The 27,558-nt window shown below is 36.5% G+C and overlaps 1 protein-coding gene across 1 annotated transcript in view; it reads left to right on the forward strand.

Moving 5' to 3' along the window:
- Positions 1–27,558, forward strand: part of LOC136988334 (scavenger receptor class B member 1-like) — a 31,372-nt gene that overhangs the window by 2,581 nt on the left and 1,233 nt on the right. Inside the window, exons 2-12 of the mRNA XM_067286215.1 lie at positions 14,973–15,130; positions 16,221–16,365; positions 16,718–16,942; positions 17,018–17,109; positions 18,241–18,290; positions 19,121–19,187; positions 19,701–19,876; positions 20,955–21,073; positions 21,652–21,725; positions 21,805–21,856; positions 23,496–23,642. Coding sequence (XP_067142316.1) covers positions 14,973–15,130; positions 16,221–16,365; positions 16,718–16,942; positions 17,018–17,109; positions 18,241–18,290; positions 19,121–19,187; positions 19,701–19,876; positions 20,955–21,073; positions 21,652–21,725; positions 21,805–21,856; positions 23,496–23,642 — 1,305 coding nt within the window. The remainder of the gene's footprint in view (positions 1–14,972; positions 15,131–16,220; positions 16,366–16,717; positions 16,943–17,017; positions 17,110–18,240; positions 18,291–19,120; positions 19,188–19,700; positions 19,877–20,954; positions 21,074–21,651; positions 21,726–21,804; positions 21,857–23,495; positions 23,643–27,558) is intronic.

Here is a 27,558-nt window from a genome sequence, read left to right on the forward strand (position 1 = left end):
ACAATAATGTACTGTACTTTTGGCAAATCTCTTTCTCTTTAATAACCTATATGAATGTTTTTAAATCCTAAAGTTATCAGGCACCATCCATTAATTACGTGTAAAGTTTTTGAGCCACTTTTGATCGCCTACTTTCTTGTTTTATATAACGATATACTTTTGGTTAAACCACCTCTCCTTTATAAACAGGAATATAAGATGCTATTTACATGTACTGTACAGTACATATAAATATTTTTCGATATAATCACCTTGTTGATTCGGGCATTTATCTGATCGCACGCCCAGCATTTCCATTTCAAGTTGAAAAAAATCCTGTCCTTGCTGTTGCAGCCCTATTTTTGTAGTTTTTTTTTCGTGTCGTCGTCACAACGGAATTGGGACCCAGATAAATGTACTTGGAGCAGAAGAAACAGATAAAATTTACTGGGGGGCGGGATGTCTTCACAGTTCCAAACTGAATTTTTGAGCAATTCCAAAAAGTCAACCCTCGTATAAAAATTATAATAAAATTAATTTTTTATTTAATTTAACATAGAATATTTAAAAAAATATTCTATGTTAAATTGTGTTTTATTTACACAAGTTAGATTTACTGTACTTTAGATTAAAGTATACTGTTCATGCTATTGTTTAATAAAGCATATATTACTGAATAAACAAATTAAACATTGAAATAAGTATATTCTAATAAACATGAAGCTTAAAATTGGCAAGATTGGAGTAGAATAAATATTTATTTGAAATGGACTTCCAAGGTCATACATCATATATAACGCTACAGTATAGCGAATCAATAACAATCTCTCTTGTTATATTTTATTGTAAAAATTAAATTAAAATGAGCACTTCTAGTTTCTTAGAATTCGAAATTTGTCGTTTAAAGAACGTAACAAAAAACGTTTTAAATTAATGTGGATCTGAAAAACTAAGTATTATCATTTTACGCTAAGAAAATGAGGAAAAAACTATTAAAATGTAAATAGATAAAACAGTAAGCATGAAAATTTATATACAGTATATATATATATGCTGTATAGGTTATATGTTATGGGCAATATGACTAACATGTTATTTATAATTCCCGACCATTTATGAATAACTAACAGCTAAACCCGGTGTTACCCAGGCAAAAAAATAACAACAAAGAGTAAGATTATTAGATTATTTCGTAATTCTAACCCTTATATTATATTATATTATAGTATATGATTTATATAAGTATAAAGGTTATCTTACTTAAGGTTTTATCACACCGACAGACCAATCTAACACATTTTAAAAATTCTTTAAATTGTGCACAGAAGAGCAATAAAGAATTTTTAAAATGCGAAAATAATTGTTTTTATGTGATAATAAAGTGTTTGAATTTTTGGCAACAGATTGTATAAACTATGTGGGAAGTATGTTTTCGTAAATGTTGTGTTTATAAAAAATTATTGAGCTGCAATTTGAAAAAATTGTAGACGTATAAATTCCCACTGTCGTCTCCTGCTATTCTCCCTTCATCTCGAGAAAAGAGTTAGATAGATAAAAATCGAGATCAGATGTGGAAAGCTTAGGGCAGGAAGCTCAGATTAACTATATACGAACTTCCGGTTTAGAACAGAATTAACGTTACTTTGATTCAAAATTTTTCTCCAAACGGAGTTAGATATATGACCGACACGACTCTATTGATAACAGGAAAAGTATGATGTACAGGGGCAGACCACCACTGAATTGAGAACATTGTACGAAAAGTGTAAATAATCTCTCATTAGAATTAGTTTGATTTATTTGGTTACGGCAACTCGACACGTGAGCGATCTGCCAATCTCGACGCGTGAGAGAATGCATCCCAGGAAGACTTTTATGGGAAGCTGGACCCTATTTAGGTGTTACTAACGTGAAGAAAACCTGGAAAACTCCACGTGGCGTGGGTGCCCGAACCCACGACTAACTACCAGTGTTCGGTAGTTTTATCCAGTGCCTTCCAGTAGCCGAGTGGAGTTACTGGAGGGCACTTATTATACTATAGAAAAGTACCATTCAGAAATGAAAAAACACGAGTCTTTAGATGTGGAATATTTAATACTTATATACTTACTATAGACTTTTCACAGGGTAACACTTTCGATTCCACGCAGGCAAGTGCTATGTGCCACATGATATAGCGCATCTGTTTCGCGCTATATCATTACTGAGACATTAAGTAAATATAATATATATATTTTAAAATTATATCCTTTTTTGTAGAATTATATTTAGTTTATTTTTTTGTTGTAACCTCACCCTCTCGACATTGGGACGCTTTGATGCAATATTGTATTCTATAATATACTTGTGGAGTAAAAACCAAAAATTAAATAAGTAAATAAAAATTTATTGATGTAATTATTTATCTCCAAGCTTTGCCCCTGGAAAATTTTTTACGAATGTCCATACCTTGGGCAATTTGATTTAAAAAAATCTCCACTTTTTTATTAAGAAGTATTTACTTTTGTGAATTATTTTAAAGTATTTTAAGAACACGTTCATATTATATGGGTATTAATGTAGATATACTATTTGGTACTATCGAAACCGTGTTGTTATTTGTATTTGGTATACTGGCACAATGAAGTGACGCTTAATCAACACTGGGCAAGTTTTCCATCTTTATTTAGTTATCCATTTGCGGGCCTAAGCCCGATTGGTCTTGGTCTAATAAATGCGCTCGTCCCCGAAGGTCGGAGCTCTGATGCTGAGCCCCAAAGGTCGACTCCAACAATTCCCTACTGTACAGGATGGGGAGCAGATAAGGAGCTGGTGCCTTATCGGATAGTTAATGAGGCTCTTCAAGGCTATGGTCTCGTGGTGTCAGTACTGTGAAATAAAAGGGGGCGAAAAAACTTCAACTCCATTTATCATTCTCTGTTACATCCCTCTGAAGGATGAGTCTCGTGTAAAGTTCCGAGAATTTCCCTTTCTCTGATTACTCGCATGTATACTAGAATGACAATTATTGCTAATACATGCATCAGAGCTCCGACCTTCGGGGACGAGCGCATTTATTAGACCAAGACCAATCGGGCTTAGCCCGCAAATGGCTAACTAAATAAAGATGGAAAACTTGCCCAGTGTTGATTAAGCGTCACTTCATTGTGCCAGTATACCAAAAGTAGGTATACTAATTATATAAAACTAATAATCACTATATACTGTACTGTGATAATTAGAATCATTAATTAAAATAAGTTTACTTTGATAATTACTTTGTACTCAACAAAATAATTTGTGAAAATTTCACTTACAAATTGGTATATTTCTTAAGAATAATAAATTGATTTCTAGAATATAATAGAGTCGGATGATCACTCCTCATTATTATCACTTTGCCCAATAAATGACAGATTTATCATATTGATCCGTCAATGCGATAAATTATGATAAAGAACGTGAAATTTATTAGTGTGCGAATCATTTCGTCCATAACATATAGGCCCCTATATATATACAGTGGGTGATCGGTTAACGAGCACAATCCATTCCAAGACTTTGTTCGCTATCCGAATTGTTCGTTAACCGATTATCGATTTACCATATGTTTTTATGGAAATTTGATTAATTCGTTCTGGGGACCCCAAAAAATTTATATGTAATAATAAAAACACATATATACACAGTCTTGCATTTTTATTAGTCATGTTTTTTCTGTTTGTGGGGGTTAAAGAATCTGTCTAATGTCGATTGCTTTTCTCTCTTCTTCAGGAGTTTTCAGAAGAAATTAATGGCATTGTAATTATAGAGATCCTTAAGCCTATTAACCTCAACCTTGTTTGGATGCCATTCTAAGACCGTTGTTCTGACATCCTCCCACTTCTTCAAAAGATCTTTAATAGCAGATGTCGACATTAATTATCTTTTTCAGAAAAAAAACATATCTCGCCGAGTTTCTTGGCGTTCTTCATTGAACAGTTCTTGACGTTCTTCTGTCGTCAGATCAGTTTCAGGTTCCATTATGGGCTCTTTAATGTTCTTTATTTCTCAGATGTGATTTTTGTTACTTCTTAAGCTGCTTGAGTTTTCTTCATTATATTATATCTTAGATAAGATTGAACTGCGGCCTACTGTAGACCTGTTCAAGCCATACTACCCAGCAACATCAGACATCTTCTGCCCACTCTCTACCTTTGCTATTATACTCTCACCTTTCAAAAATAAAAACCCACGCAAAACTTAACGAGTGCCGCCCGACAGTCTCGCGAATACTATCGTGGCCGCCAGCGCCAGAGATCCCGAACACTGCCTGGCAACACTTGCCAACGAGAGTTGGCTGGCAACGTAAAAAAGAGGCGCGAAAGTTCGCGGGTTTTTGCCTGGATGTTGGCCGAGGATGTCGGTGACAGTTCTCACCTTTTTAATAAAGTTTTTTTGTTACTGTTCGTGTTTGTCTGCTTAGTTCTAAAGATCAGTAGGATCGAATGACAAAGTGGTGACCCGAACGTGATGCGATTAACGAACTACCTGGACTTTCGACTGAATTGGATAGTGAACAACTCTGTGTCTATGAAGGAACATTTTTAACAGGACATGCAGGTATGATCAGTTTCTGAATCGTAAATTCAATAAGACGACTAAGAGTGCGTGACTCGGGCTAAGCCTAATCAAAGACTATCCCGCTTTCCTTGTACCCGCATAGTTAGGCGCCCGAAATGGCGGAACAGAACGAGTTGGAAATCGGACGTGTACAGGCAAAAATGCCTATCTTCACTAAAACCAACATCAAATTATTTTTTGTGCAGCTAGACGCAGCTTTTGCCATTAATCGGATTACAAGTGAGAACACTAAGTACAACTATTTAATCAATTCCCTGGACGCGGAGATTCTATCTAACGTCAGTGACTTAGTATTTGACCGTCCAGCCGAGGCTCCGTTTACTAAACTCAAAGATCGACTCCTCGAAATTTTTCAGAACTCCGCTGCTAAAGAGGCTAAAATTCTGCTTGAAGATCTGGCGTTAGGGGATCAGAAACCCAGCGTTTTACTCCGTAAAATGAGGGAGCTTTCAGCGGGCAAGATTACCGAAGAATTTCTTAGAAACTTGTGGCTCCAACGTCTCCCCAAAAATATTCAGACAGTTCTGGCTGTTAGCGGTGATGAACTAGACAAGCTAGCCATCCTTGCTGACAAGGTTGCTGAACTTACAGAACCAACCCAACTGGCCAGCATCAACTTAGAAGCCGACAATCCCGTAATCAAAAATCTCGAAATGCAGATTTTAGAACTCACAACGAAGGTTGCAGAACTTAATGTATCGCGTACTGCTCGTCCCCGTTATCGTAGTAGAGAGAGAAACCGACATGACCCGAATTCGAGGTATCGCATTAGTTCACGCCCTCGAGGAAGAAGCCTCAATCGTCAGGGATATTGTTACTACCATGATAAGTTTGGATCAGCTGCTAGGAAATGTCGTTCGCCGTGTTCCTTCGACCGAACTGCTGATCAGGGAAACGAGCGCAGCCAGCCGCAGTAACGGCCTGTGGGTCCAGCCTGGCTCCTAAATATAGCCGTCTGTTTGTGTATGACAACAAAACTGGCCTAAATTTCTTAATTGATTCTGGAGCAGATTTATCGATCATTCCCAATCGCACTAAGAATCAGCCTACAAAGGTTGAATTGTATGCTGCCAACGACTCTAAAATCTCGACGTATGGAACAAAGGTGCTAGAACTTGACCTCAACTTAAGACGTTCTTTCAGATGGGAATTTACCATAGCTGATGTGCAGAAGCCTATAATCGGTGCAGACTTTTTGGCCAACTTTGGACTCATTCTCGACATCAGAAACAGATTACTGGTCGACCCCCTGACTTCCCTTACTACACGAGGAAGATATTATACAGGACCACCTACTTCAGTCAAAACTATAATCAGCAATTCCCCAATGCAGGATATCCTCAAGGACTTTCCACATCTCACTCGTCCTCGACCGTTTTCAGATAAAGTCAGGCACAACACAATGCATTATATCGAGACACACGGTCCACCCGTATTTGCCAAACCCCGTAGATTGCATCCGGCTCAGCTGCAAGTAGCAAAGCAAGAATTCCAGCACATGATGGAGTTAGGTATATGCAGACCATCAAAGTCCAACTGGGCTTCTCCCCTCCATATGGTGCCGAAGGGTCGTAACGATTGGAGACCTACTGGAGACTATCGTGCCCTGAATAGGATAACTGTTCCCGATCACTATCCAGTGCCACACATCCACGATTTTGGTCAAAGTCTACACGGAGCCCGAATATTTTCCAAGATCGATTTGGTTAGAGCCTTCCATCATATACCAGTTAACCCAGATGATGTGCCAAAGACAGCCATTACAACGCCATTTGGGCTATTTGAATTCGTTTTCCTCTCCTTTTGGTCTCTGCAACGCAGCCCAATCATTCCAACGATTCATGCACGAAGTTTTGAAAGGCTTAAACTTTTGTTTTTCATACCTAGATGACATCCTCATTGCTAGCACTTCGTGGGAGGAACATAAGATGCACATGCGGCAAGTGTTTCAACGCCTTGACAAGTACGGTCTGCAAATCAATGCATCCAAGTGTACTTTTGCTGCTCCACATGTATCATTCTTAGGATACATGGTGTCTCCCCACGGCGTTATGCCACTTCCAGAACGTGTATCTGCCATAACTCAACAGAAGCGACCACAGACCCTCAAACAACTGAGAAGGTTCTTAGGCATCTTGAACTTCTATCGTAGGTTCCTACCCCATGCGGCCCATCACCAAGCTCCTTTACACGACCTACTTAAAGGAGCAAAGAAAAACGACCAGCGCGAGATTAAATGGACTGACAATTCGATTCAGGCATTTGAGTCATGTAAGTCACAATTAGCAGATGCCACCTTACTACATCATCCTTCACCAAGTGCTACCCTTGCACTTCACGTCGATGCATCCGATTCTGCTGTGGGCGCTGCCCTTCATCAAGTTACAGCACAAGGTCTCCAGCCACTGGCGTTCTTTTCCCGCAAACTGAGTAACTCTCAGCGTCAGTATTCTGCATACGACCGAGAACTTCTGGCTGTGTATTTGGCTGTGAAACATTTCCGGTTTATGCTGGAAGCACGACAGTTCACCATTTACACAGACCATAAACCATTAACGTTTGCCTTCCAGCAACGACACGATAAGTGTACACCCCGTCAGTTGAGACATCTTGACTTTATAGGACAATTCTCAACAGACATCAGACACATAAAGGGGATCGATAACGTTCCAGCTGATGCTCTTTCCCGTATTGAATCAATTAGTAGCCCATCTATAGATTATAGCAAAATTGCAAAAGACCAACAGCAAGATCCTGAGCTCCAGTCTCTCCTGACTTCAAGTGACTCATCACTTGTACTTAAGAAGTTTAAACTTCCTGATAGTGATGTCGAAATTTACTGTGATGTATCGACAGGTCGCATTCGTCCATACATTCCGCCTAGTTATCGTCGCACTGCTTTCAACACTGTCCATAACCTGTCCCATCCAGGTGTAAGGAGCTCAACAAGATTGGTAAAAGCAAAATTTGTTTGGCCATCCATCAGTAAAGACTGCCAGACATGGTCTCGCACCTGCATTTCTTGTCAACGGTCGAAGATCCAGAGACATGTCGCTAGCCCTTTGGGAACCTTTCCTGTTCCAGACGCTAGATTTTTAAATATTCATATTGACATTGTTGGTCCATTGCCACCTTCCAACGGCTCAACATATTGCCTCACAATCATCGATAGATTTTCTCGTTGGCCTGAAGCAATCCCGTTGCCAGATATAGCAGCTGAAACAGTAGCTTCAGCCCTGTACTCAGGCTGGATATCTCGCTTTGGAGTGCCTGCCCAAATAACATCTGACCAAGGACGGCAATTCGAATCTGGCTTATTTAAATCCCTCACTCAACTTCTTGGTACCCAAAGAGTTAGGACAACAGCATACCATCCAATTGCAAATGGCATTGTTGAACGCTTTCATTGTTCACTTGTTAAAGAAAAATATTTAATTTTTTTGTTATGTCGGGTTCCACCACCAGGGTGCGCTATGTAGTCTACACACCGGCAACACTGCCACGTGTTTCTTACCCTTTCTCTTTTGTTACTGCTTTCACGCTGTATAGTCTGTTAAATAAAACCTCTCTTTGTCTTCCAGTTTGGAGTGTCTTTTATCAGGTTATGGGCCCAGGCCACGTCAGAACAAGTCATTTTTAATTGAAGAATTAAGTATCTGAACTTTATTGATCAAGCCGTCTTACTGAAAATGGAATCTGTAAGTAATAATTTTACTATTGCTAAACTGAACGGTGCTGAAAACTGGAACTTATGGAAGTTTAGAGTAGAAGTTCACATGCGGTCCAAAGGATGGATAGACGTGTTGCGTGAAACACCGACAGACAAAGAAAGATTGAGACTAGACGAAAGAGTGCAAGATGTTATTGTATCTCTTGTAGAAGACAGAGTTTTGTCCCATCTAATAAGTTGTAAAACAGCATCTGAAATGTGGAAGAAATTGACTAGTCTATTTGAACCCAAATCATCTATCGGAAAGTATCTTTTACAAAAGGAATTCTTTGACTACGAATTTCAAGCCAAAGGACTAGGAACGCATATCTCTGATTTAGAGAATATTGTAGCAAAATTGAAGGCACAAGATGATGAGATCTCTGAAACCATGCTTATGACTAAAATAATTTCTTCCCTGCCACCTGAATATGCACACTTTGTAACTGCCTGGGAATCTGTCGTTGAAAAAGAACGTACTTTGCACAATCTAACATCCAGACTGCTTCTTGAAGAGAGTAGACTTACAGAGAATAACTCCAACAAAGAAAAACTGGACAATGTTGCACTTCCATCTCATAAAATCTACAATACCAAAGCCAGGTCGAGCAATAAGAGATTTCCATGCCATTTTTGTGATAAAATTGGTCATTTCATAGCTCAGTGTCCAGCTAGACTACAAAAAGAAAAAGAAAAGAGGACAACAAGAAAGAATGATAGAAGGAAAGCAGCATTCATCGGTGTGAATATGGCGGAGGTAGCACCAAGTGAAAACTCGTGGATTGCAGACAGTGGAGCCAGCGATCACATGTGCGCAAAGAAAGAATGGTTCCTTAGTTATTCAGAATTTGATAAACCAAAGTTGATAAAGATTGGTGACGGATCATATCTGAAAGCTTATGGATCAGGCAAAGTCGAACTTTTAGCTAACAATGGCAAATCAAACATTTTATCAAGTCTCAACAACGTCCTATACGTTCCAGATCTGAAGTTTAATCTATTCTCAATCAGCTCAGCATCAGACAGAGGCTTCAGTATGATTTACAACAAAAGAGGTTGTAGACTTGTTCGAGACAATGAAGTGTTTGCTATCGGAACAAAGAAAGAAAAGCTATACTATATGCATTTTGAAAAATACCTGAAAAACACAGCTTTCGTTGGAACACACAGGAAGAAGGAAAACATAAGAAAATTCCATGAACGATTAGCTCATCAAAACATTAAACGAGTTCGAGAAATTTTAAAGAAATGTGGAATAGAGTACGAAGATGACCCTGACTTCTTTTGTGAATCCTGTATGAAGGGAAAACAACATCGAATTCCCTTCAAGTTAAGTACTTCAAGAGCAAAAGCACCAGGTGAATTATTACACATCGATCTATGTGGACCTATGGAGGCAGAATCTGTAGGAGGAGCTCGCTATTTCCTGCTTGTAAAAGATGACCTAAGTCACTTCAGAATTGTATACTTCTTAAAAGGAAAGAATGAAGCCAAAGATAGAATCCGAAAATGCATCAAATACATCAAAAATAACTTAAACTACAAAGTCAAGATAATAAGGACAGACAATGGTAAAGAAGAAGTTAACCGTTTAATCAAAGAAACCGAAGAAGAAGAAGGAATTGTTCATCAGTTATCCTGTAAATACTCACCACAACAAAACGGCAGAATAGAAAGAGAAATGCGAACAATCGTTGAAGCAGCTAGAACAATGATCCATGCAAGAGGATTATCCAAGTCACTTTGGGCAGAAGCTGTAAACACAGCTGTACATGTTATAAATCTAACCGGAAGGAGTAGTGTTGAAGGAAAAACACCATATGAAGTATGGTATAACAAAAGTATAGATATAAGTCAATTACGTGTGTTTGGAGAGACTGCACATGTCCATGTACCTAAGGAAAAGCGTTTAAAGTGGGACGCTAAGAGTAAAAAAGGTTTGTTTGTGGGCTATGGATATAACACCAAAGGCTTCAGAATCTACTTTCCCGAAGATGATGATGTCCAGATCGTTCGTGATGTGGAATTTAATGATGAAAAACAAACTGGAAATTCACAGTCAGATAAAATACCAACTGAAGAGAGCGTAACTCTAGATCTTAATGAAGAAAACTCAATCTTTGTTAAAAGCGATACTGAAGAAGAAGAATCTGAATCAGCTTTAGAAGAAGCATGTGAAGAAACGGAACAGGAAAATAGAGAAAGTCAAACAAAAAACAAAACGTACAACTTAAGAAGTAAGAATGAAATTAAACTGCCATCAAGGTACGATCATCATGCAATGATTGCAGATTGTGAACAGATATCTGCTTCAGAAGCCTTAACTCAACCAAAGTGGAAGAAGGCAATGGAAGAGGAAATAAATGCCTTAAATAAAAATAATACTTGGATCTTAGTAGACCTCCCTGAAGGTCAAAGATCTCTAACAACCAAATGGGTATTTCGCACTAAATACAGGAAAGATGGCTCAGTCGAGAAGTACAAAGCTCGCTTAGTAGTGCGTGGATTTCAACAAAAACAAGGAATCGATTACACAGAAACTTACTCCCCTGTAGCGCAATATGATTCAATCAGATTTTTATTGGCCTTTGCAGCAAAAGAAAAACGACAGCTACTTCAATTTGATGTGAAAACCGCCTTTCTGCACGGTGACCTAGAGGAGGAAATCTACATAACACAGCCTGAAGGATTTATTAAGTCAAGTCAAGCAAACAAAGTATACTTGCTAAAGAAAAGTCTATATGGCTTGAAACAAGCCCCCAGAAAATGGAATGAAAAATTCTCGGAATTCCTTAAATCTAAGAAGTTTATAGCTACAGAATCAGATCCATGTGTATTTGTGAATATGAAATCTAAAGTAGTAGTTGTCCTATATGTTGATGATGGATTAGTGATTGGTGACAACCTTAAAACAATGAAAGAATTGATGGAAGAATTAAACAGAAAATTTGAGATAACATGGGGAAAAGTCAACAGATATCTTGGAATGGAAATAGAACAACACACCAACGGTTCTATCTTTATCTGCCAGTCCCAATACATTGAAAAACTACTTAGTTTGTTCAATATGGATGAATCAAACCCTACCTTTACTCCAATTGAACAATCAAAGGATGAAACAGCTGACACAAAGGAAGCTAAAGGTATGCCATACAGAGAACTAATAGGTGGCCTCCTATATTTGTCCACTATTAGTAGACCGGATATAACGTTTGCTGTAAATTACCTAAGTAGACATGTAGAAAATCCAAAACACCATCACTGGATTCAAGCTAAGAGAATTTTAAGATACTTAAGAGGAACTACTGATTATGGAATCTTATACAATGGCAATGAAAAACTAGCTCTTTATAGTGATGCAGACTTTGCTGGAAACTTGGAGGATAGACGTTCCACATCAGGATACTTACTAATGTATTCAGGAGGAGCAGTATCGTGGCACTCCAGAAAACAGAGAACTGTTGCATTATCCACTGCTGAAGCAGAGTACGTTTCTGCCAGTGAAGCTATTAGAGAAATGCTGTTTATGAGAAAATTCGGATTAGAACTAAAAATGCTAAGTAAGGAACCTACAATAATGTATGTTGACAACAACAGTGCAATTCACATGATTACTAAAGATGATAAGAAAGCTTCTAAACGAACCAAACATATTGACGTTAAATACCACTTTGTGAAGGAAAAGATAGGAACAGAAATAACGGTAGAGCACATAGACAGCAACGAACAGTTGGGTGATATATTTACAAAACCACTATCTCGGATTAAATTTGAGTACTTTAGAAATTGCATAGGAGTCTGCAAATTTAAATGAAATCGCTTCCTATGCACTCTGGACCTGTCTCCTAATTTTTTTTCTTTGTGTTTTTAAGTCTTGATTGTAGTGAGTGTAACAAAAATGTAAAAATTTAGGAGGAGTGTTAAAGAAAAATATTTAATTTTTTGTTATGTCGGGTTCCACCACCAGGGTGCGCTATGTAGTCTACACACCGGCAACACTGCCACGTGTTTCTTACCCCTTTCTCTTTTGTTACTGCTTTCACGCTGTATAGTCTGTTAAATAAAACCTCTCTTTGTCTTCCAGTTTGGAGTGTCTTTTATCATCACTTAAAACTGCCATCAAGTGTCACTCTACTGAAAGATGGACGGAAGTGCTACCTACAGTCTTGTTAGGATTGCGAACTCCTCCGTGAAGACACCAATACTACCGCGGCTGAGATGCTCTATGGCACCAGCCTCCGACTGCCTGGAGAGTTTTTCGTCCCAGGTTCTCAGGACGTCAATCCATGTTCTTTCGTCGAAAAACTCAGGACGATGATGGCAAACTTAAAACCAGTGCCTGTGGTGCACCACTCCTACCGCAACCCATTTATCCACAAAGAACTGCAGTCATGTTCCCACGTATTTCTTCGCAATGATGCTGTACGGAAGCCCTTGCAGCCTCCATACGATGGACCCTACGAAGTCGTGTCACGTGGTAGCAAGACATTCACTCTATGCATAAAGGGAAAAGAAACTGTAGTTTCTATTGATCGACTGAAACCGGCTTTTATTCTCGCAGCGAGTGAGTCGGACCAGTTACCCCCAACATCTTCAATGCCAAGACCAGCGCCAACTAAACGTACCACAGACAATCCAGCCCCAACGCGACAAACTACCACACGCTCTGGCCGACATGTATCCTTTCCCGCTCGTTTCGTGTCGCAGACACTGGTGGGGGAGTAGCTGTGGCCGCCAGCGCCAGAGATCCCGAACACTGCCTGGCAACACTTGCCAACGAGAGTTGGCTGGCAACGTGAAAAGGAGGCGCAAAAAGTTCGCGGGTTTTTGCCTGGATGTTGGCCGAGGATGTCGGTGACCGTTCTCACCTTTTTAATAAAGTTTTTTTGTTACTGTTCGTGTTTGTCTGCTTAGTTCTAAAGATCAGTAGGATCGAATGACACTATAAAAGAATTGTTTCTGTCAGAAAAATAAAAGGCTGGAATTACCAGGGAGAATTTCAAAGTTCGGAGGAATACTATCCGATCAGTATTGCCTATACTGGGTTGAGCGTCGATGTCGACGTCTCCCGCGCTCCGAAAAGTTTCGAATTGTTGCCCGAAGACAAGGGAAGACCAATCGGTATTCATTATTTTACGTCGCTTCTTCTTGTGTTTATTCTGTGAGGTGTTCGTTGTCCGAACATAAAAATCTTTCGCGAAAGTGTTCGTTAACCGATCACCCACTGTATATGTTATGGACTAAGTGATTATATGGATTAAGTAAATATATATATATTTACATATTTAGAGAGGGATAGAAAAAGATTTACCGTGTATAGTTATGATATAAATTGCAAACACCAATAACATTTAATTTATTACTACACTTTTTAAAATAATGTGATTTCATTTCTGCTATTCTGTTTTTATGTATAAAAGAATAATGTTTTCCATTCCAAATTTGTGATTCCATTTCGGAAGTTCCAGAATATCTAGGCAATTCTGAGGAATCATCTTGTCCAATAGTCTAGGACAGTGATTTCCAAAGTAGGTTCTACCGCTCCCTTGAGGGCAATAGAAGACTCAAGGGACCTGGAAGACAAGGTATGATAGGGGTGTTGGAGACAGGAAAGACAAAGACAAAAATTCATTTTGAAACAACATATATATATATATATATATATATCTTATTTTAACCTTTTCTCGTGCAAAAAAAAATTATAATAATAAAATTAATACTTTTAAAGTAATAAGGCCCATTGAGTGGTTAAAACCACCGAACACAGTGGTTGTGGGTTCGCGCCTAAATGTGAAGAAGACCCGAAAATCTCCGGGTTTCTTCACATTTGTAATATCTAAATAGAGGCCAGTTTCCCATAAAAGTCCTCCAGGGAGGCATCTCATTGGCAGATCGCCCACGAGTCGTATTATCGTAACCAAATCTAAAGTAACAAGATTATTACTCTCCAGGTTCCATCATAGGAAAACCAGCAGGAACATTTGATCGGGACTATGCATTTATAAGATCTCAAAAACATTTTTTAAAATAAGTTAAAATATGAATTAAGAAACAACCTCTTTTGTTTATCAAGAATGTAAATTAATATATTTTGACGCCTTTTAAAATTTATTGGAAACCTCAAACAGATGTTCTAGGCCCTTCTTGACCTCTGACAGGCCCTATTACTATTTTAATCTACTGTACTTTTGTGAGATGCCGGTATCTAAATTGTTTGAATTTACTACTCCTGTTATTTATCTCATACGTAAATTCTTATTACATAACAAAAATATGACTATTTAATTAATTGATTATTTGACTGATTGAGCAAATAAGTGATTACCATGAATTAATGCATATAAAAGACTGATATAATAATTTAAAGTATGGAAACTTCATGTTTCATTACACGGTTATATTACATACCCGGTTGAGTCAAAAACAAAAATAATTTTATATGTAACTTTTATTATGTTACTTGTAAAGTACGTATTTACTGAAGACTAAGTTCGAATTAAGCATCTTTTGTAGCTACATATTTCTGCTAGAGTCCACGTGCCATGCAACATCCAAACCAACGTGGTATCTTCGTTACTGAAATCAATTACGTTCTTAAAAAATAGAAGAAAAATTTATAAATATTTTTAAACATCAACGATTAATTATAATTGCGACATTATATTTAAATTTGTGTTTACAGAACATGAGGTTAAACGAAGGAAGCTTTATAACAGACAGTTGGGCAAATCCTCCATCGGGAGCTTATGCGTATATTTATGTGTTTAATGTAACTAACCCAAGGGACGTTACTTACGGAAAACCTCCGGTTCTCAGCGAAGTAGGACCTTTTATTTTGAGGTAAATTTGTACTTTTTTCTTAAAATGTTTCAGTATAAATACTTGATTATAATATTGAAAAATGCTATTTATAGATTTTTTAGAATCGAGCGGATTTGCTCGTCAGTAAAGATTCTAAAGAAGAATTCGATTTAATACATTAATAATTTTTCGAATTTATTTTTCCCGTTTAAAATTGTTAAATATATGTTTTAAAAAAAATAGAAATTTTTTCAATTGCATTTTGTAGCTATTGAGTTGAAATTTAAAAATTTATTTGGGTGTTTAACTGAAATTTAATGGTGTGAATTATCTTGTAACCCTTTCTTGGTGTTTTAGAAATGTTTGGACAGACAAAATAAATTTTAAATTTTAATTACTTGTCTTCGAGATATTTTATGGACAAATGAACAAATGGACGATGATGATAAAATTGAGAGAAAGTTTGTTTTGAAGTACAGGACGGTCGCGCTAATCCGAACTCCTGATCATCTGAACTCCTTATAATCCGAATAGCTTTTACCATTCCCCTAAAATAACGGTCTTGTCAACTGCTCACTTGCAGCTTACGTGTAAATTAAACAAAAATCACGTGTTATGAGCATTGCTGCTCATTTTTTCCGTAACCCTCTTTGACTCAACAACAATTCTGACTCTGCTGCTGTAAAATATCTCACAACAATAAAAAATGGCGTCAAAGCATAAGTCCGTTAATTCGAACTACCACTTGTCTTAATTACTTAGGATTAGCGCGACCGCTACTGTATTTCTAAATTCATTTAAAAATGAAGCATGTAATCATAAAATGGCATTCATTGAAACATAATGAAATTAATAAAGCATATATAATCAATAAATGGTATGTAAAATGCACCATTGATTGATGTAAGTGTAAAAATTTTCCCGATTTTTCCCCAATTTTCTATATGCAAAATTGCCACAAATATTGCAAAATTATATTAGCCACAAATAGGCTACAATGTCTCGCAACAATTAAGTTAAGAATTAGAATTAATTTAAAAACGTTCTTCCATTTTGAACATGTTCATTAATTAGGCCTAATTCATTTTCCATAATTTTTGTATTCTGTTGTCTTTGATGTTCATTTCAGGACCGAGATGAAGAAAAACATTACTCGTTGGAATGTCGACGAAGGAACTGTTGAATTCAAAGGAAGCATGAAGTTTTTTGCAGAAGACGAAATGTCTGACGAATCAGGAAAACAGCCCATTTTTATTCTAAATCTCGCTGCTTTAGTAAGTAAATGCTAAATATTTTCTTAAGCTTTTAGATGTTTTATTCGTTTTTAGGATTGGATCGGATTGATGGAATAGGGAAACGCAACACACGGGCGATCTGCCGAGAAAATACCTCCAGAAAGGATTTTCAATAAAAAATTGTCCCTTATTTAGGTGCTAGGCACGTGATCTGTTGCCTTAGCCCTTTAATCCTACCATTCCTCGAGAATTCTCGAAGAGTTTGCTATTCCTGATAAGCTCTTCATTTGTAAATCACATTTGTTTCAATTATAATTAAATATCTGAAAAATCAATTATGAAAATTTTTGAATTCACTCATCATATAATTCGTATTGAATTATTTTATTAGGGTGTAGCAACCATAATGAAAGAAAGAAATTTGCTTTTAATTGGCTCCTTCATTTATAATATGCTAATGAGTCAAGAACGTTTGATACTGAGAACTACAGCCAGACAATTTTTGGTAGATGGACTCCCTGTCAAATTTTTGAACTCCTTATCGGGAATATTAGGATTTATTAAAGGCATATTCGGAAATATTTTAAAAAATGGAGCTATAAATATATTTTACGTGGTGGGTATTTTCATTTTTTATATTATTCTTCATGTACTATTTGATACTTTGAGCTCAGAATCATTTTCCTTTCAGTTAAACAACAGTGCACCCGAAGTGAGTGTTGTTGCCACAGGACACAAACCAAATCGATCGATGGGTGAGATAATCAAATTTAAAGGAAAACCGTAAGAACTTCCATAATTTAACTAATTACAATTATGTGATTAATATGAGACGTTACACGTGTGATACAGTATAATAAAATCAGAATTTCCACTTTATTACTTTTTTTTATTATTTTGAGATCCTCCATTATTGTAAATTGAAGCAAAAATAAGGTAACTAAAAGTAAAATATGCAAATCTTGTAAAATTTCATAATAAGATACACGATTATCGTCAGATAATAACGAATCCGTATGGGGACCATTGACGTTTATGGGGCAGTTTATGGGGAGGGACCCCCATAAACTGCTGGCGTAATACTTCAATAGTCCCCATACAGTTAATTGAGTTCCGATGCCATCAGGAAAGAGAATAGATCTTGTTCCTTTTGTAAAGAAATTTAATTTGATATTACTCCATTATTCATGAATGTCATTACATGTTTTCGCACAAAATTGTTATCAATTATCTTAATTAATGTTCTGTCCTAAGAAGAAAAGGATTGAAGATGGAAGAATAGTAATCCTGAAATCATTGTACGTTTCATTAATGGCCTAGCGGAACTCACGTCGGGTCTGAAAAAAGACCCTCTTAGTGCCCACAGGATGTAAAAAATAAAAAAATAAAGTACAAAAAACTTGTTTTTATGTGTGCACTTAGCCTGTCGAATATCAGTCACGCACATTACTAAACACAAAAAACAGTTCATACAAAAACTCGTTCAGCACGATACAATGTAGCTGGCCGGATGGCTGAGATGTGAAGGTAGCATCCTACCGCTCTGGGGGACCCGGGTTTGAATCCGGACGGGCCGATAAATCCCCAGGAATTTTTTGGGGGTGTAGTCTATCCGGATATGTCGAGCCCCGTCCTTCACCATCCGGTCAGGCCCACAATGGGGTGGTCGGATGGGGCACTTTAACCAAGCCCATTAAGGGCTTGGTAAAAGAGGCCCTCTTAGCGCCCACAGATGGAAAGAGTTAACAGCATGCAGCTGTTCCAAATAAATAAATAAGTTTTAATCAAACTTAAAATAAAATATATATCGGTGAACTGACTTGGGCCACATTTCTTAATAAATTTATGACATTTACAATTAATACGTTGTAATGATAAGAAACAATAAATAATTTGAAAGTATTGTTATTTCAGCACATTGAGTACTTGGGGTAATGAATATTGCGATAGGATTAATGGATCTGGTACGTATTTATTCAATAAATATTTAATGCTTATATTTAAAATTAATTTGTTATTTTTTATTATTGAAATTTAATATCGTAAAGACTTAAATACTTTTTTTTATTAAAAAGTATGAATTTTTTAAACTCCTGTCTTGTGGTACCAAAAGGCCTTTTTCTTCAATGCCCATCGTGGATTCGGTAAGGCCGGCTTTTAAGGAGAGGCCGGCTTTTAAGGAGAGGCCAATTATTCTCGGATCTAAAATACTTGGAAATTATTGAGACTCCTATTCGTAATCAAATCTGGATCTCTTATATCCATATTCACAGCCAAAGATCAAGAGTTATAGGTCAGGATTTGATTAGATTGATGGCTTAGGCAACACAACACGGGAGTGATTTTGCCAAGAAGAGGTGCCTGATGGGAGAATTTCTATGGAAACTGGCCCCTATTTAGGTGTTAAACACGTGAAGAACCGGTAAACTTCATGCGATTAGGCACGAACCCATGACCAACGATCAATTTTTGGTGGTTTTATCCACTCAGCCACTGGTGTGCAGAGTTAGCGTTATAAATTAAATAATAAGCATTCATGTATTAAAAGTAAAGTAAATGGTAATTAGTTAGCATCTAATTTACTTTTGACCCTTGGTTGCGAATACAAGCCATTAGAGTTTCAAGCTGAGGATGTTTTCACCACTTCAACAAAAAATTACTAATAAATATTGAATTTTATTCAAATTTCAATCATTCGAAGTTTAACTTAACATATTAATAATAGATATAATATATTTAAAATTAAACTTTTAACAACATTTATTTAAATAATCACATTTTTTTATTGTTGTAGAGGGTGTAACATTCCGATATCCCATCAGGAGAAAAATCCAATACTTTTTTTTAGGACCGTTTTGCAGGTATGAGATTTTTCTAAAGTTTTTTTTAAATCTTCCATCGTGTTTTTGCTACAAGCATACACTTTTAAGCATTTGCAAAATGGAGACGATTCTATGGCATGTCCATACTCTTTCTCCGCTTCCTTTTTCTTATTAAATTAGCATTTTCCTTTATAATATAAAATTTATTTATTCATTTGATAAGTCTGCACTAAAATGAAAGCTAATTGCATAATTCCCTTTCTTTCTCAGAATAAAATGGCAAATCTTAGGAACAAATTACTAAACTATTTAGAAAAAATAATTTGGGATACATATTATGATATAAGATGATAATATTTTGCATTAAACATAATCGAAAAATGTAAAATAATTAAATTTTCACAATAAAAGTTGTTGTTTTTGTAGTAATTAATTCAAAAGTAAAACAAAATGTTTAATTTTTATTGCCATTTTACGGATCCGAAAATTCTTTAAGTTGTAACAATTGGAGGAAATAAAGAAAGAAAAGAAGTGTTTTTTATTCGTTTTCAGATCTATGAGATTGGATTATATGGGAAATGATGACGTATACGGCATCCCAACCAAAAAATTCTATATGGATTCTATGTTTATCAGCCATCACTACATCAGAGCAAACAAGTGCTTCTGCCCGGATAATGAATATTGCCGATATAATGGAACTCTCCCCTTAGGGAAATGCTTGTTTGGTATGTATTATATTTCATTTTAATGCTTATAAATACCTTGAATTGACAGTAAGACCACCAAGGTGACAAATGCGTCAGCCTACCGCTCTTGAGGATCCTGAATCTAATCCGGGCAAGCAATTCCAAGAATTTTTCATGGACGGTCTAACCCGGATATGTCGGAGCCAATCCCTCACCACCCAGTCGTCACATTATGGACCCAGTCGTATAAGGCCCGACATTATCTATGATGGGGGCCAGATCCTCACCATGGATAAGGAAAAAGGCCCTATTAGTGTCCATAGGACAAAAAGAGTACATATATGATTTATGCATGCTTAGTCTCTAGTTATTCATATAACAGTATGAACATGTTGAAGATATCATATACAGTGGAGCAAATTCTCCTTCTCCCTTTTTGCCTCGTGGGCACTAAGAGGTCCTTTTCCCCTATACCTACTGCGAGTTCGGCTGTTCTACAATAAGGCAACCGGATGGTGAGGGAAGGGCATATCCGAAACAGACTTCCCAAAAAATTTCTGGGGTTCGCCACTCAGATTCGATCTCGAATCACCCAGAGCAGTAATCTTATTCTTAATCGCCTCCGTCATCCTTTTTTTTCTATTTAAAATATTTAGCTTTTTTTATGAAGTTTAAAAAATATTTTTAACCAATATACGAAAGTATAGAATGTAATATATTGCTTTAAAATATACATTGATTTATCGTATGGTGATTTAATAAACACAAAATTTTGAAACATAGACGTAAAGACGTAAATCATATTCTTTTTAAGTTAATGTTACCCTAGGTATACAAAATGGCGGCTCGTCTCTGACTCCAGCATACTGAAGCGAGGAAACAGTGGGGACGCACGTTTTCTAAACCTAACCTATTCTAATAATTTAGTTGCTAATAATTATGATAATTTATTACAATAGATTAGGTTTAGAAAACGTGCGTCCCCACTGTTTCCTCGCTTCTGTATGCTGGAGTCAGAGACGAGCCGCCATTTTGTATACCTAGGGTAACATTAACCTATTTTTACTTACCAAAATTCAAATATGAATTCTAACTAGTATTTATATTTATTTTTAAGGATTACCTATAACTTATTCTAAACCCCACTTTTATGGCGCTGATCCAATCTATCACGAAATGATTAAAGGATTAAAACCAGATGCTGATAGACATCAGTCTTATTTCCATATTAATACGGTGAGTAAAATTATAAATTATACATTCAATACGAAGAGATTTTTGTTCATATATTTAATTTGTATAAATATAAGCTAATAGAAAAAAAATAAATTAATAATATTTTATAATTCCCATAATAATTTTATGTTGCAATATGTAATCGTTTCATCGCATTTAGCTTAAGCTAAGCGTGATGAAACAGTTACAAAAAAAAAGAATTTTGAATATTAAACAAAATTCTTCCTGTTTATAGCAAATGCTTAGCAGCAGGACAGATCACTCTAAAGAATTCCTGAAGTTTTTCGACATCAACCCTCTTAGAGATAAGCTAGCAACTGTTTTGTAGGGCTATAAACTCTAAGCTTCTCTAACTCTGTGGACTATGTCAGTGCTTAACAGACATAGCACCATTTTCTGAATTAATTCTAGCTTTGTTTCACTTTCTCTTCTTGAAAATTTTTGACTTCTAGACCTTAGGCAACTTTTTATCATTAAATACGTGTATTGTGTTACTTATTTCCAAAGTAGTCTTTCATATCTGGCATGAACTAAACACTAATTATGAATATTTCAATGATGATTATTATAACTTTCAGATGTTAGCCATGCCCCTCCAAGTCAGAGTCTGTATTCAGATCAATTTGAATGTCAAAGCTTCTCGTAATTTACGGTAATTTTATATATTAAGTTTTATTACTTTTTTTGTTATATTTATTTTATAGAATTTATACCATTTACTTCATTTACAGGTTGGTAGCGAATTTGAGAGACATGATGCTACCTGTTGCCTGGATTAATTTGGTGAGTATATTTTTACAGTCTATTCTAGATATATATATATAGTTTTACTAGGTAAAAAGACTAGTTTTCCTTTTTGAAAACCAGAAATTATTTTAATTTTGATTAGAATTTTCACAAATGTAAACGAAAATATGACACAAACTCCACCTGTAGGATCCATATTCGAGTCCTCCCAGGGCAGATTTCTTACACATTATTCTAATGTTTCTAAGTAAAAAACAAACCTAGCAACAAGTTGCTTAACTTTTCCGGCAACATTTAAAACTGCGTGTGTGGCGCCATCTGTTATGATATTTTATTTTAAAAACATTTTATATTTCTAATTACAGTGGTGCCTCGTATAACGTACGCCTCGAATAACGGACGCTGCGAACAACGGACTTTCTGTTTGGCCGTTACGTGACTCGAGCAACGGACTGGCTGCGAACAACAGACTTTCCGGCATAATTGGCGACTGCTCCATGGGTGCGTTAGTGTTTTCCTAACATACTAAACAAACGTAACCGGAGACGTAGTAGCGGAGCTCTGCGTCTCCGCTACTACGGAAGTGCGCTGCTGTTTGTAGGCATTTAGGAACGACGGTGAAAGAAAGATGGCAGCGCTCGCACTATCGATAGTATCGTGATGGAGGAATCTATAATTCTAAAATATGAGCTTTTAAAGGCAAAAGAAGAGTCCCAATTGTAAAATTTAACCATAAAATGGATTATTTGTTGAAAGAGCATTCAAAATAGCCACAAAAAAATTAGAATGCCGGCTACCATTCGAAAAAAATTCGTAAAGACACTTACATCACCGCGTGCACTAACTTGCGCTTTCACAATTTTAAATTTTCATTCATAAAACCACATAATGGATCCGGAAACGAAACTATCTGAGCCACGGAAGACGCTATGTTGCTTTTTACCGTAAACTACTGCTACAAGCAGCCGTTTTTGCCGTTTCACGGCGCGCACTCCCACCAGAATTTAGGAACGCGTTCCGCAGGAATTTTTAAACGGATGTCGCTCGCGCAGAGTTACGCGGAGGAATAAAAGAACGCACCCCATGTTCATTTTTTAATGATACAGTACGGTTATTTTATGCTGCGGAACGAATTAGATGTTTTAACATGTATTTCTATGGGGAAATGCGTTTCGTATAACGGACGTTTCACTTAACGGACGTGCACCTGGAACGGATTAAGTACGTTATATGAGGCACCTGTATTATAAAATAGCAAAAAGCTCAATTTTGAGGGTTAGAATAAGTTTTAGAAAAAAAATTGTAAATCCTAATAACGAATAAAATTGTCATTAAGTCTATCCTTACACAAGATATAACACACGACCCCCTTTATTTTCTCACGGCCTGGACCTTTAACAACCAAAATTTAATAACATCAATTCCCCAAATACACAAACCTCCCTGCCAAATTTCAGAAATTTTTGACATAAAGAACAGGAGTTATTAAGCTTCAAAGTGAGTGAACAAAATCGTGCTCCCACATATACAAACACAAACGCAGAAAAAACCTCCGATTTATTTTTATTTTTATTTCTCGACGTTTCAAGGTGTCCTAAGTCCAAAAATGTAAAAATTATTAAATTAAATTTTAATTATTTTGAAAAAATAATAAAAAAGTATTTCATTATCGTAGACTGCCGGAATAATGGGATCTGGACACGAATGGAAAGTCTTTGCAGGATTGGTTGGACCTGTTTATCTAGCAAGAGTCATAGGTATAGTCGTTACTTTGGTAGGAATCATAAGACTTAGTAAAGCACTCTTCTTGCCTTTGAGAAAAGTAAGTTATTTTTAAATATTTTACATAGAAAATTTATTTAGTAGATTGATTTCTTACTATTATTTTAAAAGTTTTTATTAAAATAAAGCTGGTAGCCTTAAAATTATTTGTCTTTGTACTGTACTAAAACTAATTTATCTCAGCTTTTAGTAAAATGTTTATTTAGGGTTCAAGCATTAATTTATTCGTGAGATCAATAATCCGATAATCAATACTGTATTCCATTAAATCCTAGTACTAGGCTTTCTTACCTTTAGTACTAGGAGAATGAAAAATGTCCAAGATATAATTCTACTCCAATCAAATTAAAAAGTAATTCAATGACATTGGCGCATTGCCTAGTAAGCGGCTTTATACAGTTGGACAACAAGCCAATGACATTACCCGTTTCATTTGATACAGACTATGTCATTGGTTTACTTATTCAACAGTAAGAAAGCAGCTTTGCTAGACGAAACGTCCATTGATACACAAAAGAAACAGTTCATAATTCAAATAAGCCAGAACAAGTGCACTTGAAAATACAAAACAAAAATTTCCATCCCTTCTCTATTCAAAAACACGTCGGCACTTACAGAAGACTTACAGCACCCTCACAAATATAAGAAATATGAAGAATATATTTTAAAAATTACTGTTATTTACTTAATATTCTAAGAAGAAAATAGAAAATTTCTTATTAATAAAAACATTAGGTAAATTACATAAACATAAGAACATCTTTCATCCAAAATAACAAGTTCTTACAGTAGTGCAAACACGTTTTATAATATTTTACGTACAATTATATTGATTTTATAGGAATTCTATCGATTTAACTATTGAAAATCATAAAATATGTTCTTACACGTGACTACTAACTTGAACGTTTTCTTAACTTGAAAACTACTTGATCATATTTGATACAATTTTGTAAATTTACTTTATTACAGTAAATTATATTTAGATCATCATTACCATTTAATTGTTTTACAAATAAGGAAACAGTATACACAAACAGTACTCGGCATTTATAAACAAACTAATTACTGCTCTGGACAAGCTAAAGAATATGCCTTGTGTTCTTTATTTAATCACTTTAATTAATAATTTACTGCCAGAAGTGGATCTTGGTCTTTTCCTATTCTTGGCCATGGGTTATGCTGTACAGGTAAACCTCGTTTTACGCCGGGGTTCCGTTCCGCGAGACACCGGCGAAAAAAAATCGGCGTAAAACGAACAAAAATATAATGGTCGATATAAGGTTAGGTTCCGAGTCAAATTTCTAAGAACAGTCGAACATGTTTATTTATTAAATAGCCTATATATGTATATATTCAATATAAATGTATTTAATAAAGCAAGTTTATATTCTTTTACAAATACAGTACAGTAATAATAATCACAATATAATTAATGAATTTTATAAAGTAAATAAATATAGTAATTCAGTAATACGTCGGTACGAAATTAAATTCTCACATTTTGAAAAAATCGTCCAGTTTCATTTGCTTTGATGGTTACTTCCTTTCTTGTAGAATCATGGCATAAGGTCGAACTGCAGCCGTGATGCTTCTTTTAACATCTGTGCTTCGATTAAAATCCCCGTCTATTTCACAGAGTTCATCTGTCGACCTTTCTATAGAAGAAAGGATGCGGGTTAGTTCAGCCGTTTTTACGTGTTTCCCATCATTTTCTTTCTCATCTTCCTTTTCTTCTTTGCGATTTTCTGATTGAGGGCGATCTAATTCCTCCATCAACTCTTCCAATTCTTGATTTGAGAGTGGTTGGTCATGCAAGTTTAACAGTTTCGGTCACTTCTTCGAATCCGCATTTACGTGTAAGCCTGATAATATCTTCGTTTATGTTCTCTTCTACACTCGAACCTGATACAAATCCAGGCAGAAGTTTACACCAAACACCATTTAGACACTTCGTTGTCACTTCGTCCCAAGCAGTTTTAAGGTTTTCGATTCCTTTTAAAATGTCGTATGACCGCCAATAATCTTTAACATTCTGACTGGAATTAGTATCTATAGCCTTAATCATTTGTTTTAATGTTATGCGCAAATAGTATGCTTTGAAGGTGGAAATTACCCCCTGATCCATGGTAACATGGAGGTTGTGTTAGGGGACATGTAAATTACCTTAACATCCAATTCCGTGTCTATCATTTCTAGATTTTGCGGATGTCCTGGGGCATTGTCTAATAGGAGGATTGCTTTTTTTGGTAGGTTATTTCCGTCACAAAATTTAAGGACAGTAGGGCAAAAATAATTTTTGTACCAATCTGAGAAAACCTGAGTGACCCAGACTTTTTTATTCCACCTCCGAAAAACTGGCAGGGAGCTTTTGTCCAGACCTTTGAAAGCCCGTGGATTCTGGGAATGGTACACTACCATTGGCTTTAATTTTAAGGAACGGGAAACATTTGATCCCAAGAGAACAGTCAGTCTATCCCTGGCCGCTTTAAATCCAGGAGCACTACGTTCTTCTCGAGAAATAAACTTCTCGATGGCAACTTTTTCCAATAGAGGCCTGTTTCATCAAAATTGAAGATGAAATCTGCAGGGTAATTGCCTTGTTCCACGATTTTTTGAAATTTTTGAGGGTAAGCTGACGCTGCTGCTAAAACAGCGCTCGCTGCTTCGCCGCTTAATTTAATGCTGCGGATATTAGTTCGAGATTTGAATCTCGCGAACCACCCATTGCTTGCCAAAAATGTTTCGCCAGTATTTTCTTGTGCCTTCAATTCAGAAAAAAAATCAACTTTGCTTTTTCACATATGACTGCTTGTGTTAGAGGAATATTTTTTTGATTGACGTCATCAACCCATAATGCTAACATTATTTCCATTTTCTCTACATTGTTGCTCCGGCTGTAAGTTACGTGCTTTACACTTACAGCCGTTATCTGTTTAGCGGAATGTTTTATTTTCTCGGCGTTTTTTATGATAGTTGTCACAGTAGACGGAAAGAGGTAAATTTAGAGCACTGCAGACAAACGGTCGGGTTTGTCCGTCTTCTATGACGGGCCACCCCCCGAAAAATTCCTGGGGATTATTCGACCCGTTCGGATTCGATCCCTGCCAGAATAGACTATGGCATCTAACAGAAATACTGATTTTTGCCGTAGAAACTGTCAACTACGCATTGTACAGATTAATCTGGAACGAGCGATCTCTGCCGACTCTCAGAAATGCAAGCAATTTCCAAGACAGACTATGGACTGTGATAGTCCTTGTAATGCTAGTTACCGGACTTCAAAAGTAAAATTCGTGCAGATAAACTTAAGGAGAATGATTGCTGCCAATTCGCAGCTCTGCTATGTACTTAAAAACTTTGATATAAGCCTAATGCATGAGCCCTATTGTGTTAACAATAGGGTGGCCTGCTTCCAAACTAGGGACAATATCATGCAACATAATGAGGGGCAGCCTTGGGCAGCGAACATTGTGGCAAATCAGCATCTTGCCTTTATACCACATCCAAGATACTCCTCCAACAACTTGATTTGCATGGAGATTGCCCTGCCACAGCTTCAAGTTATTATCTTTAACGTGTACCCTTCAAGTGATACCAGTATCACTGATGTCCTTCATCCTCTCTCAGAGGCAATGGGACGCTTCAGAAATGCACAATTCCTAATAGCTGGGGACTTCAATGCGCACTCCCCTACATGGGGTGGTGAGCGTAGTGACAGAAGAGGAGAGGCTCTGGAAAACTTTGTGGCAGTGCATGATTTAATAATCCTTAATGATCCTAGCTCGCAGCCTACCTTCACAAGTGAGAATGGAGTTTCCTGTATTGACATTACTATCTGCTCAGGAGGACTTCATCCCTTTATAAAGGACTGGAAGGTTGGCACCATAGATAATCTTTCGGATCACGAATATGTAACATTTGATCTCTTTTATACTGACCCTCGCTCAGAGCAG

This window comes from Centruroides vittatus, unplaced genomic scaffold (assembly GCF_030686945.1).
Source record: "Centruroides vittatus isolate TY-2023 unplaced genomic scaffold, ASM3068694v2 scaffold_3293, whole genome shotgun sequence".
Taxonomy (NCBI): Eukaryota; Metazoa; Arthropoda; class Arachnida; order Scorpiones; family Buthidae; genus Centruroides; species Centruroides vittatus.